Here is a 17,323-nt window from a genome sequence, read left to right on the forward strand (position 1 = left end):
AGAGCTGGTGAGCAGGGACCTGAGAAAGGGGGTGATCCGTGAGCGTGACACTCCGAGTGATTTGTTGCAGCATCTTGCAGAATTCCAGGCTGGCTGCCTGCAACTTTCTCGGTTTGATTCAAAACCAGCGTGGCTTCGAAGGCTTCACATTTATCTGCTGGGCACAAGCAGCAGTCCCCCCACACCCCGCCTCCTGGGCTCCATTTCAAGCTGAAGGGCTGGGACACGGTGTCAGCCGTTGTAGGTGACCTGCCATCAGTGAGGTGACCTGCCAGGCTGGGCAGGACAAGGACCTGCCCCCTCTGCCCTCGCTTTGCTTCTCCCACGGAGCTGGGGCTTGGCTTTTGCTGCCTGGAGATTTACATCGAAAGGAGTTACCGCCAGGACTTCTGAAGCAAACCAAATAATGTATTTTGGGAAACCACAGACCTTTCAAATATAAACGCAGTGGGAGATCTAGAGAGGAGATAAGTGGTCCCAGCGCAAGAAATTTGGGAATTGCACGGAAGGGAACAATTAGGAATGCTTTGGATGGGCAAAGTCGGTGTTGAGCGTGAGATTTCTCAGAGGTGTCATGTGTTGACCACTTTGGATTTCTTCTGCTGCACATTTAATTACGTGTGTAAGGCAACACGTCTGAGTAAGGAGCTTCTCCAAGCTGGCAGATGCCAGTGGGAGTTTCTTATTAAAAGCAAAGCTCTGTGTTCTTGCACAGGCTTTAACTGATGGTGGATAATAAATGTGTAGTTCTAAGCATACGTGCTCCCTTCTTAAAAACAAAACCGGGAAAACTATTGTTGGGAGGGATTAAATTATTATTTTAAGGTAACTACAGCTTTCCACAAAGAAATAATAATTAAAATAACAACTGCCTGCTTGCTGGCAAAGCTGCCTGCACCACCCATTTCCATGAATTTGTATTCAAGGTGGGGGATGCAAGTCTTAGTCGGAAGGAAAAAAAAATTAAAAAGCACTTTCTAAAGATCCTTAGTAAATAACCAGCTTCAGGGTTCAGTGAACAGCGTAGACAAGTCGCATGGCAGATAGAGCCAGGAAGTAATTGCAGCATTTCAATAGAAGTTTGGTTGCATTTTGAAAAAGGTCTCACAGTTTGCTATGGAAAATGGAGGTGAGTTACAGATCGTCCTGGGGGAAAAAGGTCTTGAATTTTGGGACTGGGTAGCATTGACCATGTTTAAATTACCCAAATTTACTTTTGGGAGACATCAAATCGGATCAAATTCCAGATGCAGTGATGTTGGTACAGGTGACTAGGTACCAAACTGAGAGAGATGAAGATATGGTCCTGCAGCTTTTATTTCCTCTGGGCTATTTAACTGCGTGTTTCCTTTTGCTGGCAGCGTGCTGACATTTCACGTTCCTGAAGCTTGCCATCGTCTCAGCCCTTGCCTTCAGCAGCTGGCAAGGAAATATTTTCCTGTGGAAGGAGATTTTGCCCAAGAATGTTTGCGGCTACCAAATGTTTAGATGGGCTTCTAAATTTTCTCGTTGTTTGCAGCTGACTAAATTAATTGGAAAGCAGCCAGAGGGACAGCAGAGTCCGGTCTGTAGTTGAGCAACAATAAAAGGCTTTGGAGAACTTTATCAAAGCTTCCATTAACCCCCTGCTGATGTCCTCAAGCAGGATTTTTTTGAGGGAGTGGAAACACAAAAGCCAGGCTGCACAACTGCCCCTGTGTGTCCATTCAGAGGTCTGAAATCCCCACAGTTACTAATTAAAATGCCATGCAGAGGAGCACAAATAAACACCGCCAGACCCTGAAGCCCCAAATTTCTGCCCTGCCTTGGAGTTCGGAGGGCAGGGTGCTGAGCTGACCCGAAGGGTGGGCAGAGCAGCCAGTTTTGGTGCAGATTCTCCATCCTTCTGCCGCAAACTGTGTGTCAGGTCCCTCCATCCCTGTGAAATCATACTCCCAAGATGCCATCCCAGGGCAGCCTGTTATTTTTTCAATCGTTTGGGGTTTTTTTTTGCATCGCATCGCATCAAACCGCGGGGACTAAATAGAGCTGTGGCATGCCTGCTGGAGCTCTAATCACGTTTGCCAGCCTTTGGCGGCCATCAGGATGCTGAGCACACGAGTGAATACTGCTCCTTTCATCCAGAGATGTCACTTCAGATTTAGCCCCACGTGTGAACTGGCGTGCAGGGAGCGCTTTGTTGGCGTGGCGGGGCTCCAGTGGGCTTCCCCTCCCGGACAAAGCGGGCCAACGCCCGGCCTCTCCTCCGGCCACTGGAGGGATTTCATGGCGTCTCCTTCGATTAGGGTAATCTGCCTTCATTACTAAATTCAAGAGCCAGAGCCCCGGGTCTCGTAGCACGGCGCTCTGAGAACGGGCTCGGCCCCGCTGAAAAGTTGTGGTTTGTCAGCTGGTGCTGAGAAAAGTCGAGGGTGATTTTTGGCTTTGTTGTTTTATAGACAATCTAGAGAGATGCAGGAGGCGCAGACGGTTGCGTTTTGTTCCTCTGGTCATTTGTATGGCAAAACATCCCTTATGGGAAAGCCCTATAGTTAATTTGAAAGGAAATGATAACTTTTATCTTAGCCCTCTGAACTGTTCCTGCAGAATTTGTTCAGATTTTTATCCCCGCTCTCAAATTCTGTCACCTAGTCTTAAAAAGACAATTGACTGATTTAGATTTTTTTATTTAATACTTGTACTGTTCTGTTGAAACCTCTTTGGTTTGTCTTTATTAAAATCCATTGAAAGTATCCATGGATTATTATAGCCAGAAGAACCCTTAGACTGTAATGTGCTTTGGATATAAATGTCTTTCAGTTCTGCTGAAGACTCAAAGGAAAGCACTGAAGTTTTTCATTAGCTTTTTATTATTTTTAATTTTCTGTGTGCCAGTGAATGGTCCCATCAATAGCTAATAGAACGAGACAGTGTTTGGCTAAGCAAGCTAGGAAGGTAGAGTGGGCTGGAAGAGATGCCTCATGTATGAATTGAGTTTTGTGTGATGTCCATTTATTTTAGCAAACAAATAAAGGCATGATCTCAAGGCAAGCCATGACAATGGCTCCCTGGGAAGCTTGTGCTTGTCTCAGTGACATACTGTGTTCGTTCAGTCTCTCCTTGGAATCAGCCTCCATTTGTCCTTCTTAGCATTAAAGGGAGTGCAGATGGAATGGCTGCAGCCTCCCTTCCAGTTTATCAGGATATTGTGCATGCACAGAAGTAAGGCAGAAGGTGACTGGAATATGGAGGCAGCCGAGTGTGAAATCCAGGGGATTTCTGGGTCCCCGGGCTCCTGTGCACTTCTCAGTTCCCTCTGGGGCCCTGATCTTCTCCTTGGGAGTCAGGGCAGGTTCTCTGTGTCCTCCTGTGAGCCTGAGACTGAAAACGGAGGTCCAGACTCGGATTAGAGATGGCTGAGCTAATTTGGGTTTATTGTTTTCACAGGCTTTTATTTGGCCAGGCTGTAGCTCAGTGCTTCTCCAGGATATAAACATGGCTGGTTTCTTTGTACAACTTCAAACCTTCATAACCTCCCGAGGTTGATTTTTTAATTTTTTTCTTTTATTTTTTTTTAATAATTGAAATTGTTCAGACTTTGTAATGGCACTTGCCTTGCACAGGAAACTTTACCAATTATCCTTGTGACTGTTTTCCACTGAGGCAGCCACCTTTTAATATTTAATTGCTTATTCCATTTGGGTTTTTTTCTAATTGACACAATTTTTCAATGAATAATGCACTACTTTTCAGTATCCGCCATAAAAACCAAAATAATGGAACCTCTTTATAAGTTTAATTACGTGCCACCTATGATGTAATTGGTTTCTGACATCATGAACTAAGATTTTAATTTTAAGTTTTATGTGTTTCAGGAAGCTTAAGAGTCTTCCCCAGTTTGTCCGTCATCGCTTTAGTTTTTTCAACTGAACAGCAAACTTTAGGTAGTTTTGGTTTTTGCAGCAACACTGCGTGCAGAAAATTATTTTCTCTCTCATCAGGTCTCGTAATGATTTTTAATTTCCTGAAGAGGTCTGCACGTTGTGGATGGAGGAAAAGGGGCTTAATTCAGTTCCAGTGAGAGGACCTGGTGGAAGAGCTCCAAGTGTGGGAGTTAGACGTGCTGCAGTCCAGTTCTCGGTGGTACTTTTCCAAAAGCACAGAGTATCTTTGTCCCTTGAGGAAGTGGAGCTCTGATGAGGAGTATGGCAGGGGGTCTTGCAGCATCCTGGAAGAGCTGAGGATCTCTTCAGTGCTGTCAGACCAGTGCCCTTCACAAAGTGCTGCTAATGTGAGCCCAGGAAACCTAAGGCTTGATTCAATCTCAAGAGTGTCTCAATAGCCCAGAGGCAGAGATCATATCATGTCAAATCCATCTAACCTTTGTACAGAAGGTACTTTACCAGAGTTCCAGATGAACGCTCTGAATATCAACTATAATTAAAATTTATAGGTCATTCAGCTGAAATGTAAATACATAAAAGCAAACCTTCTACACCAGCTTCTGTGTGAGAGAGCTTAAAGGAAATAAAGGTTGAAGTTCTTTACCTTTGGTGACTTCAAAACAATTTTTTACTCTCAAGCATTAAGATGGGAATTGTGATTTGTATTGTCAGGTGAGTCCTGGGGTTTGGTTCTCCTGGGTGCCTCAGGCTCAGGAGGACACATTTCCGAGCCAGGCTGTAGTTGCTGTTGGAGGTGTGTATCACAGCTGAAGTAAAATGGTTATAATTTTATTGTCTTTTTCTTCACCCAAGACTCTCACTGTTTCTGACTTTGGGTGATTGATCTGAGAAACCCAAATGGCAAAGTCCAACTCTATGCTATTCCTGTAGCACTTCAGAAACCAGTATGAGACAATGTGGCCAAAACTATTTATTAAAATAGCCATTGCTGTTTTAGCCAAGTGAGTCATAACATTTATGTGTTTATTTTGTTTAGAAGACACTTCAGTATTTCCAGAGCATCTAAATGGCAGAGAGGGACGAGGCTTTTCTTTGTCTGGATTTCAAAAAGGCTTTTAAACAGCTCTTTTTACAAAATCTAATATTCTTAATGCTGAAAGTAAGAGACAAAGGAAGTTACTTAGCACATATATTTATCAACTAGACATCTGTGTTTCAAGTAAATAAAAAATAACTGTGTGAGAACCGAGAACAGCATTAGGAGATGTGTAGTCCTGGGTACCACATCACACATTTTGCCCCATTTATCCCATAACTGTTGGGAAAACCACATGCTCAGAATAAGAAAGGACCAAGGAGCAGAATTGAGGCTCTCTGTAACAGACAGAGACATGAGGCATCAGCTGAGAGCTGTTCTTTGCCATGTGAGACAAAGGGTTGCCCCTTTGAGTTATTAATAGAGCAGGGCTGATATTTTCAGTGTTGTTTTTTGGGTTGTTGATAAGCTATAGTAAGTGGTTTGAAAGCAGCACATAAGTGGTTTGCAGGGCACAAACAGATTAACTTATTTCATTGGTCTTATACAAATTAGGAAGAGTTCTTACCCCTCCTCGTCTGTTGACTCATGAAGCATACACAGACATGTCTTAACTCCTCTGACTGTGGGCAGGAGGGTGGGAAAGTGGGAGGAGAAGTAGCTGGAGGGTTGATTGACTTGAGGAAGGGCTTAGAGAGTGGGACGGGGGTCTTGTCTGGGGGTGTCTGCTGGGTGTTTGAGGGCAGCTTTGATTTCCTTGGGGAAGGGGCTGGAGGGGGAGTGGTGGAGTTTGTTTTGAAAAGGCAGCTCCGCAGATCCTTCTCCTGTGTGTCAGCACAAAGGTGAAGGACAGGCTGTTTCTGGGGAGGAATTAGCTCTGGTGGCTACCTTGTGCTTCCTGGAGGGGCAACAGCAGGGCATGGGGCAGAGTTGACCTCAGGGGATGGTGATAAGTTGGTCAGATTGGTCCAAACTGCTTTTCGGAGCTGTTGGGGAATCCTACTTATTGAGGAATGCCTCGTTTCCAACATGATTATCTGTTTCAATAACTAGAGGTTATGGTCTCCAGTTTCTCATCCTGGCTCCCCCAGAGCCACCCTGCCCTGGGGTGCTATACGTTGTGTCCCAGCATCACTGGTTTCTGGCAGTCTGTGCTTGCTGGGCCAGCGTCATGGAGGTAAGAAGATGATTACTGAATGTTCAACAAGCTTTCAACCCAAATTTGGGTCGTGGGATCCTACCTCTGAGCGTGGCTGGTCTGAGGCCTAAAGGAGGAACTGGCAGAGTTCCATCAGTCTCTCTTTTTCCATGGCCCATTTTCTCTGCTTTTCTCAATCCAACATGATGCAGCAGAGCATCAGTGTTGGCTTCTTTAGGCTACAAAATTTATTGTTGTTTATATTGGGTGAGATTCTAACCTCAACTAGAGGGAAGAGTAACTGCAGCGTGACCTGCTTTGTGACCAGCGGCTCCGAACCCGCTCAGGTCAGGCAGCAGTTGACTAATTCCCCATCCTTAACAAATTGCTTCTAGCTCTGGAGTTTCTTAGAGCAATACTTAGCGCAGCTTACATTCACCCTTCTCGTGTTAATCATTCCAGTTTAAGCATTTAGAAATGTTTCGGAGCTGGGGTTTTTAAGTGGATGCAATATTCAGGCAGATTTTTATAAATTGCCTTCCAACTGAAAGACTTGTTTTCCTGTTTGTTTTAAACTGGCATTCATACATACAGGAAATAGACAGTATTCTGCCATGTTTCTGTTGGCAGCTATGAAGTTATCCTTGTCAGAACATGCCAACAAGATTTCCTTGCAAGCTAGCAGAAAGAAAACAAGCAGTTCTCAGACTAAACAGACCCTGTGCTTGAGCTGTAGTAGAGGCCTCTTGCTAAATGCTATGTAGATTCTATAGTCTCTGGGTTTAAGGCAATCTTTGGCGTTGCAGGTTGCAGATTCAGATCTCTGGAGTCGCTCCAGACCTGCATTGCATTAGCTGACATCATTATTTGGCCTTCAGAATTGGAGGGCCAGTATCTGAAAATACTGTCTTGCTGTTGAGAGCTGGTCCTCAGAAATTAATAGCCAGGACGAGACGTCTCCTGGGTGTGCAGAATCTTCTTCGTCTCGTTGCAGTTCCTGATGTAAACCACAGGGAACTGTGGTCAGACCTCAGCTCCTATAATTGATCTAAATTAGAGCAGTTCTGGTATGCTGAGGCAATCTGTGCTAAAACTGGCACAGAACAGGATGGGCAACCCAGAAAACAACACGGGCTCTTGGTGGGTCCTCAGCAGCTACTGCACATCTCCAAGAACTAGAACTGGAGTAGGGTGGTAAAAATACAGCACTTGACTAATCCTCAACTACTACTATTTGTTGCTGCTAAGAGCTTGGGTTTTCCTTCAAGCTTTTGATTTGATGCAAGTCAGAGCCAGCTTTTGTGGTTTGGCAAGATTTGCAGCGCAGGTTCTTTTGGGAGAGGCAAGAAATGAAAACTTTAAGACAGAGGAAATGTTTAAAACATAATAATGCCGTGTTAACAGTCTTTAAAATCTCATTTTCTAGCCCCTTTCTTTATGAACCCATCATTACAAACATAACTGGTGTGAGCTAGTCCCTGGGTTTGGGAGCCTGGCTTGTGGGGCTCGAAAAGAAAGGGAACATGGCTTGTTGCTTTCATTTTGGGATGAAGGTGTCCTAGGAGAGTATCCTCTGGCTGAGCTGGGGCTTTTCCCGAGCAGTGTAGTTTCTAGTAAGGAGGAGGGAAAGTTTAGTGGAGGAATTTTAGGTCTGATGGAAGGGATTGAGGGAAAGAGGCCATGCTCAGCTGTCAGGCCGCCCCGTGTTGCCTCGGCCAGGATTTTCACGCGTGGGCGGATGACCTCGGGCGCTTTACTCCCGATTTAAAGTCTTTGCTTCAGATGCTAAAGCTTGGAACTGCTGGCTTGAGTCTTGGCGTGTCTCGGCTTCCAAGCTGGGAGGTGTTCCCTGCCAGTCGTCGTTCCTGGGGGAGGGAGAGGCAGACGGTGGGAAGACAGAAGACTCGGGAATGTCTTGGTAAGCTTCCAGTGGCTCGGTTGAGCAATCAGGCCTCTAGATCCTTGTCCAAGTCCTAACCTGGCCCAATCATCACTAGTAAAAACGTTCGCTCCACTTACACAGAGGGAATAATGAAGAAAAAAAAAAAAGCAAGCATGTGGTTAGTTTTTGCAGCACTCCTCCAGCCCACAGGCCCTTGCTGGTCCCGAGGAGAAAGGCGTAGCTGCCAAGCTCCTGCTCAGCTCTTCAGACGAGCACGGACATCTCATGGGTGCGTGCATGGGTTCACATGGGCAGAAGCCTTCCATGGGCCCATCCTTTACACACAGGGCTTACACACGTGCTCTGCATGTGTTTGGACGGCTGGTCGTGCTGGAATGCGTTCTCCTTTGCAAGGGAGTCCTCAGCACGGGGCTGGTGTTACGCTGAAGCAGGAGTATTTCTGCCTGGACAAGAGAGAGGAGCGGGTAAAAGGGACCAGCGGGACACAGAACTGAACACCAGCCTTTTAGGGAAGAGCAGAACTGCTTTCTTTTTAATTTATTCTGGCCCGTGTAACCAAATAGGGTTGGATGCTTCTCCCTTCGCTTGATTTGAAGTCACTGTGACAGCTAGTAGAGTAAGTTACTCTCTTACATGAACAAAATTGCCAGAATCTGGTCTGGAGAATGTTGCCTTTAGAAATGATTAAAACCATATTTGATTTTCTGTGTTATACATCCTTTTTCCTGGTGGGAGATTATTTGATAATATAAATTGCAAAATCCCATGTAAAACCCCACAACGTTACAAGGTAAATATACAAAGAAAAACCCTGAAGTGTGCCATGTTACCTTAAATGAGTGTTGTCCCAATTAACAGAATATCTTTTATTGTCTTGTTTTGATTTCCAAAAGGACTTTTATTCAGCATTAATTCTCAGAAATATTTTTTTTTTAGTAATTAATAATGGAGCAGGCTTTTAGTATCTACCCTGGAAGGTAAAAACCCTTAATCACAGTAACATCATTAGTGCTTTCAAGCATTTAATTTTGATGCTTGACAAAGCACATAGCCATTGATAAGAATAAATAAGTGTTGTTGTGTTCAATTGAGGGAAAAAAGAAAAGCATGAAAACCCCTAAGCTTCAAGTAATTAAATTTAAATATGTTATTTGAATTTAGCTGAGATAATGTACAAACTGTGGGTATATTTTTCAATCAGTGGAAGACCCCTTGAGTAAACATGATCCATTTAAATTCAAATCATGGGGAGTGGAAAGTAAACCCTGCTGTGGTTAAGGCAGCATCTTCACTCCAACACTGGGCATTGGGAATCTTTGATATCCAAATGCTCATGTGTTGTAGGTTTATAAAGGGCTGGTTTCACTCATGGATGCCTACATGCCAGAGACTTTATTGCATCTAGTTATTTCCTTTTTTTTTTTTTCCCCCCTTTTTCCCTCCTCTCCTAATTTGAACCAGTAATGAAAAGCTGACACTCTGCTTCTGCCATCCTTTAAAGTGCCTCAAAACTGTTACAATTCAGCACTCACTAGCCTTGGGATATGGCTTTATGGCATTTGGGTGAAGTTTTTGTAGTACATCTGTGCTCTTGCTCTCTCTGTAGGCCACAAGCTCAGAACCGCAGTAATAAAACTACTAGTAGGTGTTTAATGGCAGGTTATTGAGGAAGTAGATAAAAGAAAATTGCACCATTCACATCAGTAGGGAGTGGGGTTTTTAAGGGAGAGGAACTGCTGAGCTTTGAACTAGAGAAGGCTACACTTGGTGCTTTTCTTCAAGGAGACCCCTTTCTAGGCATCAAAATACCTCATCATTCTTCCCTGTGGAATGGGCTGTTCTGGCAGAAATGGTGCTTGTTGAGTACGGTCTGTGCACGTGGGAGAGAACAACTCGCTGCTGTAAGCAGCAGTGATGGAGAAACAAGTTCTCCTGTAGTGTTCCTTTCCAAATATCAGGGAGTAGGGAGGAGGGAAGTGCAAAGAATGAAAGAAGAAATGATCTGTTGCCCTCTTCCAAAAGTATTATGTGATCTTACTGCAAACATCTGAGTCGTGTCCGTTGTTCTTTTTGGTTAAGCTGTCCTCAGTCTGTTCTGTGTAGGAATGTGTGGATATGATGAGCTGTTAGCCCACGCATATAGGAGAAGATTCTCTCTTTTATTCTGCTTATGATCAAAGCCTCATTGGACAACCTGTTACCTGTATAACTTCACCCCTAAGAGGCAACTTAAAGGCAAAAGGGAGAAGAGCAAAGAATATAAATGATTTTCAGAAGCTCACCCTGAAGGCTGTGACTGCTGCCTGGGTTGCCGTGATCATAGAACCATAGAATCCTTTAGGTTGGAAGAGACCTTTAAGATCATCAAGTCCAACCATCAAGCTGAAATGATGAGCTGGCAGTGGTGATATCCTCTTTGTCCTGGACAATACTGACCAGACTCTTATACCCTTCTGGTAATATGTCCAAGGAGACACAGACCTGATGTTCTTCCAGCTCTTTCAGCTAGCTCAGGTGGTGGATCCTGGAAAACAAGAAATGTGATTTGTAGGGCTGTTTGCAGAAATAAGAGAGAACTGGCTATGGAGGATTTTCTTCCATGCAGTGGGATAACTGTGGTGCTCCCTGTGGCTACTAAGCCCAGTCCTCATGGTGCACAGAGGTGCAGATCACTGTTCTGTTGCACAGAGTATTTTAAGTGTGTGCCACAGAGATGTCAAAGAGCTCTTGGACAGCCTTTTGCAATTCTGGTGCTTCATCCTGTAGCTGGACTTTTCCACCCTTAGGGTTTCTGGGTAGCACATGGAGAGGTGGGACTGGCTCAAAATTCAAAACACAACCAAAAACTCAGAGACAAATAGCTCATTTGCAGAATACAGGACAAAAAAAGGACAAAATGGGGTCATTCTTACAACTGTAATCGTGAGGAGTAACAATGGAGTTGATGTCCACGTCCTCTGCGTGTCCTGGAGGCCAGGAGCAGGTTGTTTATTCCAGTACGGTGCAGTGCCTAAGATGGGCTGCCTGTTTTTGAGAGATGTAAGAGAGTGCTTGTTAAACTGTATACAGCTACTCCTCTTTGACAACAGCCAGGGGTAGTTAATGTGTATTCTGCTGCTGCAAACAGCCGTTTTACAACAGAGCAGAAATGTGTTTTCATACAGCACTTTCCAGCCCGATATTGAAGGACTAGCTAAATTCCAACATAAACGCCTGCAGAAATGAAATGGCAAACCAAGGAGGTTAAAAAGAGGATAAAGGAGAGAAAGTGAACTTTCTCTGTATAATTCTTGAGGCCAGACCAGCATAAGTGGCAGATTTGCAGTGGAAAGAATTGCCTGTCTGCCCTGCATGAGGCACTGATCAGGGAATCAGGTTCCTCTCCAGTTGGTTTATCAGTAACGTCACACGCATGTGTGTGTTTTAGGGCAACAAATCTGATTTCTAATTTCATAGCTGAGCAGTATTCTTACTGCAAAGGGGAAGAGGAAAAGGGTCTGATCCTCTCTGGAGGTTATTAAGCAGGTTCTCAGTCATGCCACAGATCTAAAGTGATGGAGCACACCTGGATCCTCCCTGTTGGCTGCGTTTATAGTCTCCTCTGTCATCCAGGATTTGCCTTTGCATGTGAGAGACAGACAGGGAAAAAGAGAGAAAGGTTCTGGAGGCATTTCTAACAGAGATGCCAAACTGTCAACTAGTAAATCAGGAAGCAGCTCCCTGATGGTTTCACATCAAGAGGAGACACCCTTTTGTGACTGTGCGGCGTCTGCTGGTTATTTTCACTTCCATCAGAACTGTCTGATATGGTCAAGTAGGTTTGAGGCTTTCAACATTCAATTTTCCTTTCATTTCTTGTGACTGTTTTATTTATTTGTCTTTCTGGGTAGTTTTCAAGGATACATGTTTCAAGGGTACTTTTTACCCTTAACATTTTCATGGATTGTCGATCCAAAGTTAAGGGCAGGAAAAGAAACAGAAAGAAATGGGGGGGGGGGGGGGGGGGGGGAAGGGGGCCAGGAGAAAGAATAGTGGGGGTGGGGGGGGGGAGAGCAACGTGGCTATGGCTTCAGGGGACAAAAGAAGAAATATATTCAATTTAGGAAGACCTCTAATCTCTGGTTATACAGGACAGCTTTGTTAGATAAGATTAAAAATTTCATGAATGTCCCTTTTTATCCCTGGAGACTCCGCCATTTATACCAGCTATTGTCAGCATCAAAAGAGCTTGATAACAGCTGGCTGGAGACGTGACCACACAACAACATAACAGCAAGAGAGGGGCAGCCAGGTTCATAAATCTTTAGAAAACCCGTTCCCCCAGCGCAGCCATGAATCTGCTGCTATCACAGGCCAAGGGAGCAGCATTGTCCTCCAGCCCGTCAAAAACCTGAACTTCAGCGTTAGCGGGGGCTCTATTGAAAGTGCGGGTTGCACAGTGAGATGTTTGCCATTATCTTCTTCATTGCAGCCCTTATTACTGCACACAGATACAGTTTAAAGGATCTTTGAGTTTAGCGTGTTGCTAGGTAGAGTTTTACCCTTGGCAGCGTGGTCCTGCTGCTTCTGGTCATCGCATCCATATCGTGCCACGTGGGACGGGGTCAGACGATGCTGCTTGGGTACACGATGGACCCATCTGATATCTTCTGGCTGGGAAGGAGCCATCAAAGCCAGAATCTGTCCCTCGGCCACTGAGCTTCCCCATTCTCCAGGGATTGCTCGCAGCAGGGCAAGTTAGGAAGCACGAATTGGCTCAGACTCCTGAAATACAAGTTTCCTGGTTTTCATGGGAGGATCCGAATTCATGTGTATTCAGCTTTATTCTGGTCTTACTTAATTCAGTGGCAATATTTTCTCACCTTTAGAGAAAGCCAGATTGGTCCCTCAGGAATGTCATTGTTCCTGTAAAGCAAAAAGCTAATGAAGCAACATCAGTTAATTTTAGGAGGTGGAAGAAGAGAATTGCTGTGAACCAAACCAAAAGTACAAGTCTATTCACTGTGCCTAACAAAGGACAAAAATAAGGCAGAATATTTTAGCACCTCAGCCTCTCAACAAGGTTTGGACCTGGGTGTCATGAGCATCGTGGTGTTTGGGCAACTGCACTGTTCCTTCAAAACCCACCTGTCTAGTGTTGCCCAGACTCCAAGAACACGTTTTATTAGAGAGGATTAACTGCAGTTTTGTGAGAGAAAACAGGAAAGACCCTTAATGCTTCTAACCTCTGCCCTGCAAGAAAAATAAAATTTCTAAAAGCGCTCGTGTTGTGAAAGCTATGATTAAAAATACGTGTTCCTCATTCTAACTAAATTATTGCTAATATTTTGTTTGTAACTAAATTATTGCTAATATTTTTTTTTTTTTTCCTCTGACAGCTCCATCCCCAATTGCTTTGATCCAAGCTAAGGAGATAACAAGGCACAGCGTTGCCTTGGCATGGCTGGAACCTGACAGGCCAAATGGAGTCATCCTGGAGTACGAAGTCAAATACTATGAGAAGGTACCATTCAAAAGTGGCCAAGCAAGGGGATTTGTCTGGGCTGGGGGGGAGCTTCTTCCTTCATTCAATTACGGTTTATTTCCAGATAGGATTCCATCAGCTGAAACCACATAGGTTCAGTTTAATAAAATCCAATTAAGGATTTCATGCACTTGAATGGTTACTTGAAAGAATAAGACTTATAGGCTGTTCCAGCTGTATGGTACGAGTTTATTTTGTTATTTTTTTTTTCCTACCTAGGAACTGAGCTTCTGTAGCAAGCATATTTATAATGAGAATCAATAATGTTGGGCAGAAGTGAGACATTAGCTTTACTTCATAGACTGAAGTATAATAATGAACTATATAACACAGTAATAATGATTAGATCTGTTTGCCAATAGCTTCTGCTTCGAGTGATAGCGTGGGCTGGATGACTTTTAATAGAGAATAAGGAAAGAAAATTACATTCCTCAGACTTTCCAAGTTAGAGAGAGATGTTATTCCTGCAGATAACTTCTCAAGTGTGGAACTACGAAGAGAGATATTTTATTTGAAGTTTCTCTGCAAAAATGAACAATTACCTGCTCTTGTTTGTGTGTGGGCTCTCTCACACACATATGCATACTTCTGATTTTTTTTTGATAAAGATTATCACTATTTGCTTCTCTAACACATACAGAAAAAGGTGTCTGATTGGCAGGGGAGCTAGATTATTGCATTTTCTGATAGATTTTCTGGCTGAAAATAGAACAATTTTTAAGTTGGCCTTTCTAGAAGACATTTTCCAAGTCTTTTCTTTATTAAAATATTTTTATCTTTTTTTTTTTTTTTTATATGTCTCCTGGCTGATAGGAGGAAAAATAAAGTGCCAGCATTTATGAGTAAAATGTTGCTTGTTCATCAAGAGGCAACTTTGAAGCTTGAAACATTGAAGGCTTGGCTATTTTCCAAAGGATTTCATTGCGTGATTTCTTAAATAATCAGTGATATATGAGCATCATACCTCCCAGCTCATCATCCTTTTTTTGACTTGCTCAGAGCTCCGTGCAGCACGCAACGCTGGGGGCACTGAGCAAGGCCCTCAGGACCTATTTGGAGAATTCCATCCTTGTTACTCAGCTCCTTTCATCGGGACAGTCTTGGCAAGGAGGTGGTTTTTTACACCATCACCCCTGTGTTCTCTCCTTGTCAGGACCAAAACGAGCGCAGCTACCGCATTGTGAAGACGGCCTCCAGGAACACGGACATCAAAGGCTTGAACCCCCTCACCTCCTATGTGTTCCACGTGAGGGCCAGGACGGCAGCAGGGTATGGAGACTTCAGTGGACCTTTTGAGTTCACAACCAACACAGGTAATGACAAACACCACTGGTTTCTTTTCTCCTCTGAGCAAAGAGTGCAGATGTAACTGGACCCTCTGATGGGACTTTCCCGCTGGGTGCTTGGACTGTGGTGTGTCTGTTCTGGGAAAATATTCTTCCATGGATGCCATGAATCTAACCCAAGCCATCTATTTGGGCATGCTATATTGTAGATTCCAGCCATGAAAATACTTCAGCGTGGAAACAGGCACCTTATAAACATTTGAAAGCTGTTGGTGCTTGAGACATTCATGTACCTATTTTTCATGTACAGGTTTTGGGGCTGTCTTGTTTGCAGGAGAATAGAACCTTGTTACTCCACTCTGCAAGCTATTGACATAGATCACTTACGTGTCCCCCATCAGCTCATGTATTTATCACTTTTCCTTAGACAATCATACAAAGACAGAATGTTCAAATTGCATTGTCAGTAGAGCTTTTCACTTTGCTCAAGGAAACGTGCAAATTTAGCCCCGAAAATGTTTGCTTTCTGGTGATGGGAAGGCAATGTAACTAAGCCTATTTTATTTTGGACATACTGATCTCCTTAAATCATTTTAAGGTCATGCCAGTAAGTGGCAACACCCTTCAGAATTTTAACAGCTGAAAATAATCCAATCCAGCAGGAAGAGGGTAGACATTTTAAAATAACTTGTTCTCTCTGTGTCAGTTGGGGAGTGATCATCTGGCCCCACTGAGAGAAAAAGCAGGAAGAAAGAAGAGTGGAAAGCAATTAAAAAGGAAAAAAAAAAAATAGCTGGTATACCTCTGAGCAAGGCTGAAGGGGAGAGGGAGAGGAAGTCCTTGTTCCCAGTGAACTGAAGTTCCCAAAATCATTATCAAACATCATGTCTTCAGCTAATTAGGGCCCTGTTGGAAAATAGTGTCAAATAACTATATAATAAAGGCCTGAAAGTAAACTTGAGTGCTACTCTAAACTGCCTTCACAAGCCATTAGGCCTCACTGAGTGCTACCTAGGTTGATTTTTTTGAGGGTGTCTGACACTAATGCTCCCTTTTCTGTCTCCAGTTCCTTCCCCCATCATTGGCGATGGTACCAATCCCACAGTGCTCCTTGTCTCAGTGGCTGGCAGTGTTGTTCTTGTGGTCATTCTCATCGCAGCCTTTGTCATCAGCAGGAGGTAAGAACTTAAGCTTCTCTCTCCCTCTCTCTCTTTCATGAGGGAGCTTTTTGTCTCCTCCAAACAAAGCTAAATTCTTTGATTAGCATCATAAACAGTGCATTTGCATTACAAGCCTTCTCCCATGTAGCTTTGATCTTCTCAACATTAGTACCAAGCAGCATGTGATGTAATGGCAATAGTTCCAGCTCTATTTGCCCTTCAAATGCAAAGCTGATCCCAATAACTGGCATTGAGAAGGGAGCCAGATAGAGATTTGTGGTTAGTGTAATGTGAAGTTAAGTTTAATGGGTATGGGTACAGTAGGTTTTCTTGGACTGACTCCTGATAGCAGGGAATACACAACTGCAGTGTTGTGAGCTATGCCGTTGGGCTGCTATGCTTGCAATTTTTGTGTAGGTCTGTATGAGCCTGCATTAGTTTTTTGGGTTAGTCCTTCCAGCTTGAGAGGGTATGACTGCAGAGCAGAAGCCACAGCCGTTCAGTTCTGAGATAAAACTGGACCTATCAGTGCTGCATCTGAAGCCTGGGGTCTGAGGGATGCACGTTTGGTCAGGCTCTGTTGATCTGTCTAATGGCATCAGCCATAAAAGTGCACAAATGTCTCCTGATTTGCTCTCTTACTTTAAAATTGTCTTAAAGAGCAGTTAAGCCACTGATGGTAATACCTGGCGAGGAGACATGCCTTGTTGAAGCTTTCTCTGGTGGATGTTCAACTCAAAGCCTCCATGCTGACAGGAAGAAGGAAGAGCAGAAGATATGAAAATGTAATGCAGAGAGACAGGTTTATTAAAAGCCATTGCAACAGAAAATAGCATCACTGAGCTTGATGACTTAATCTCCTCTCCGCTTTTATTGATCACTTTATTATTTAAGGCAGGATTGATAGCAGGATACATTGGATTTCTAATTATGAGTCGCCACCTTGGAGAATTGAGCCTGTCGAGCTGCTTGGAGATGATTCCTTCTCCTCCTCCCCCTATAAAAAACCCGTTGCTTCCCAAGGCTGATAAGCACTACTTGGTGATTGGCCCTCAATGGATCACTTTTTAGAAAATGAAATGTCAACCCCTTGCCCTCATATTGATTCTCTTTAGTGTCGGCCATAAAGCTGTCAGAGGAAAGGCTGCCTGGAGCCAGGGAGCTGACAGGCTCGTGGTGCTGGGGCAGGTCCTCTCACCACCCAGGCTGTCTCCTCAGTTATCTCTGCCCACAGGTGGGCGACTCCCACAAAGACAAAACAAAGAGCAAGTGGGCAAGAAGGACAAAGAGCTGGTCCAGGCACTGGTGGAGTGGAGATAAAAGTGTCCTGCTGGCCATGGGTTCAGAGGTGTCCCGAGGCCCTGCACTCGTGGGTCTCAGGGGGGCTGTGGA

At 44.1% G+C, this 17,323-nt stretch overlaps 1 protein-coding gene across 1 annotated transcript in view; it reads left to right on the forward strand.

Moving 5' to 3' along the window:
• The window catches only part of LOC103778014 (ephrin type-A receptor 4-like), a 94,166-nt gene that overhangs the window by 59,145 nt on the left and 17,698 nt on the right, over window positions 1–17,323 (forward strand). Inside the window, 3 exon segments of the mRNA XM_008945586.1 lie at window positions 13,340–13,464; window positions 14,639–14,798; window positions 15,838–15,949. Of these exon segments, the coding sequence (XP_008943834.1) occupies window positions 13,340–13,464; window positions 14,639–14,798; window positions 15,838–15,949 (397 nt within the window).

This window comes from Merops nubicus, unplaced genomic scaffold, assembly GCF_000691845.1.
Source record: "Merops nubicus isolate BGI_N331 unplaced genomic scaffold, ASM69184v1 scaffold9200, whole genome shotgun sequence".
Taxonomy (NCBI): domain Eukaryota; kingdom Metazoa; phylum Chordata; class Aves; order Coraciiformes; family Meropidae; genus Merops; species Merops nubicus.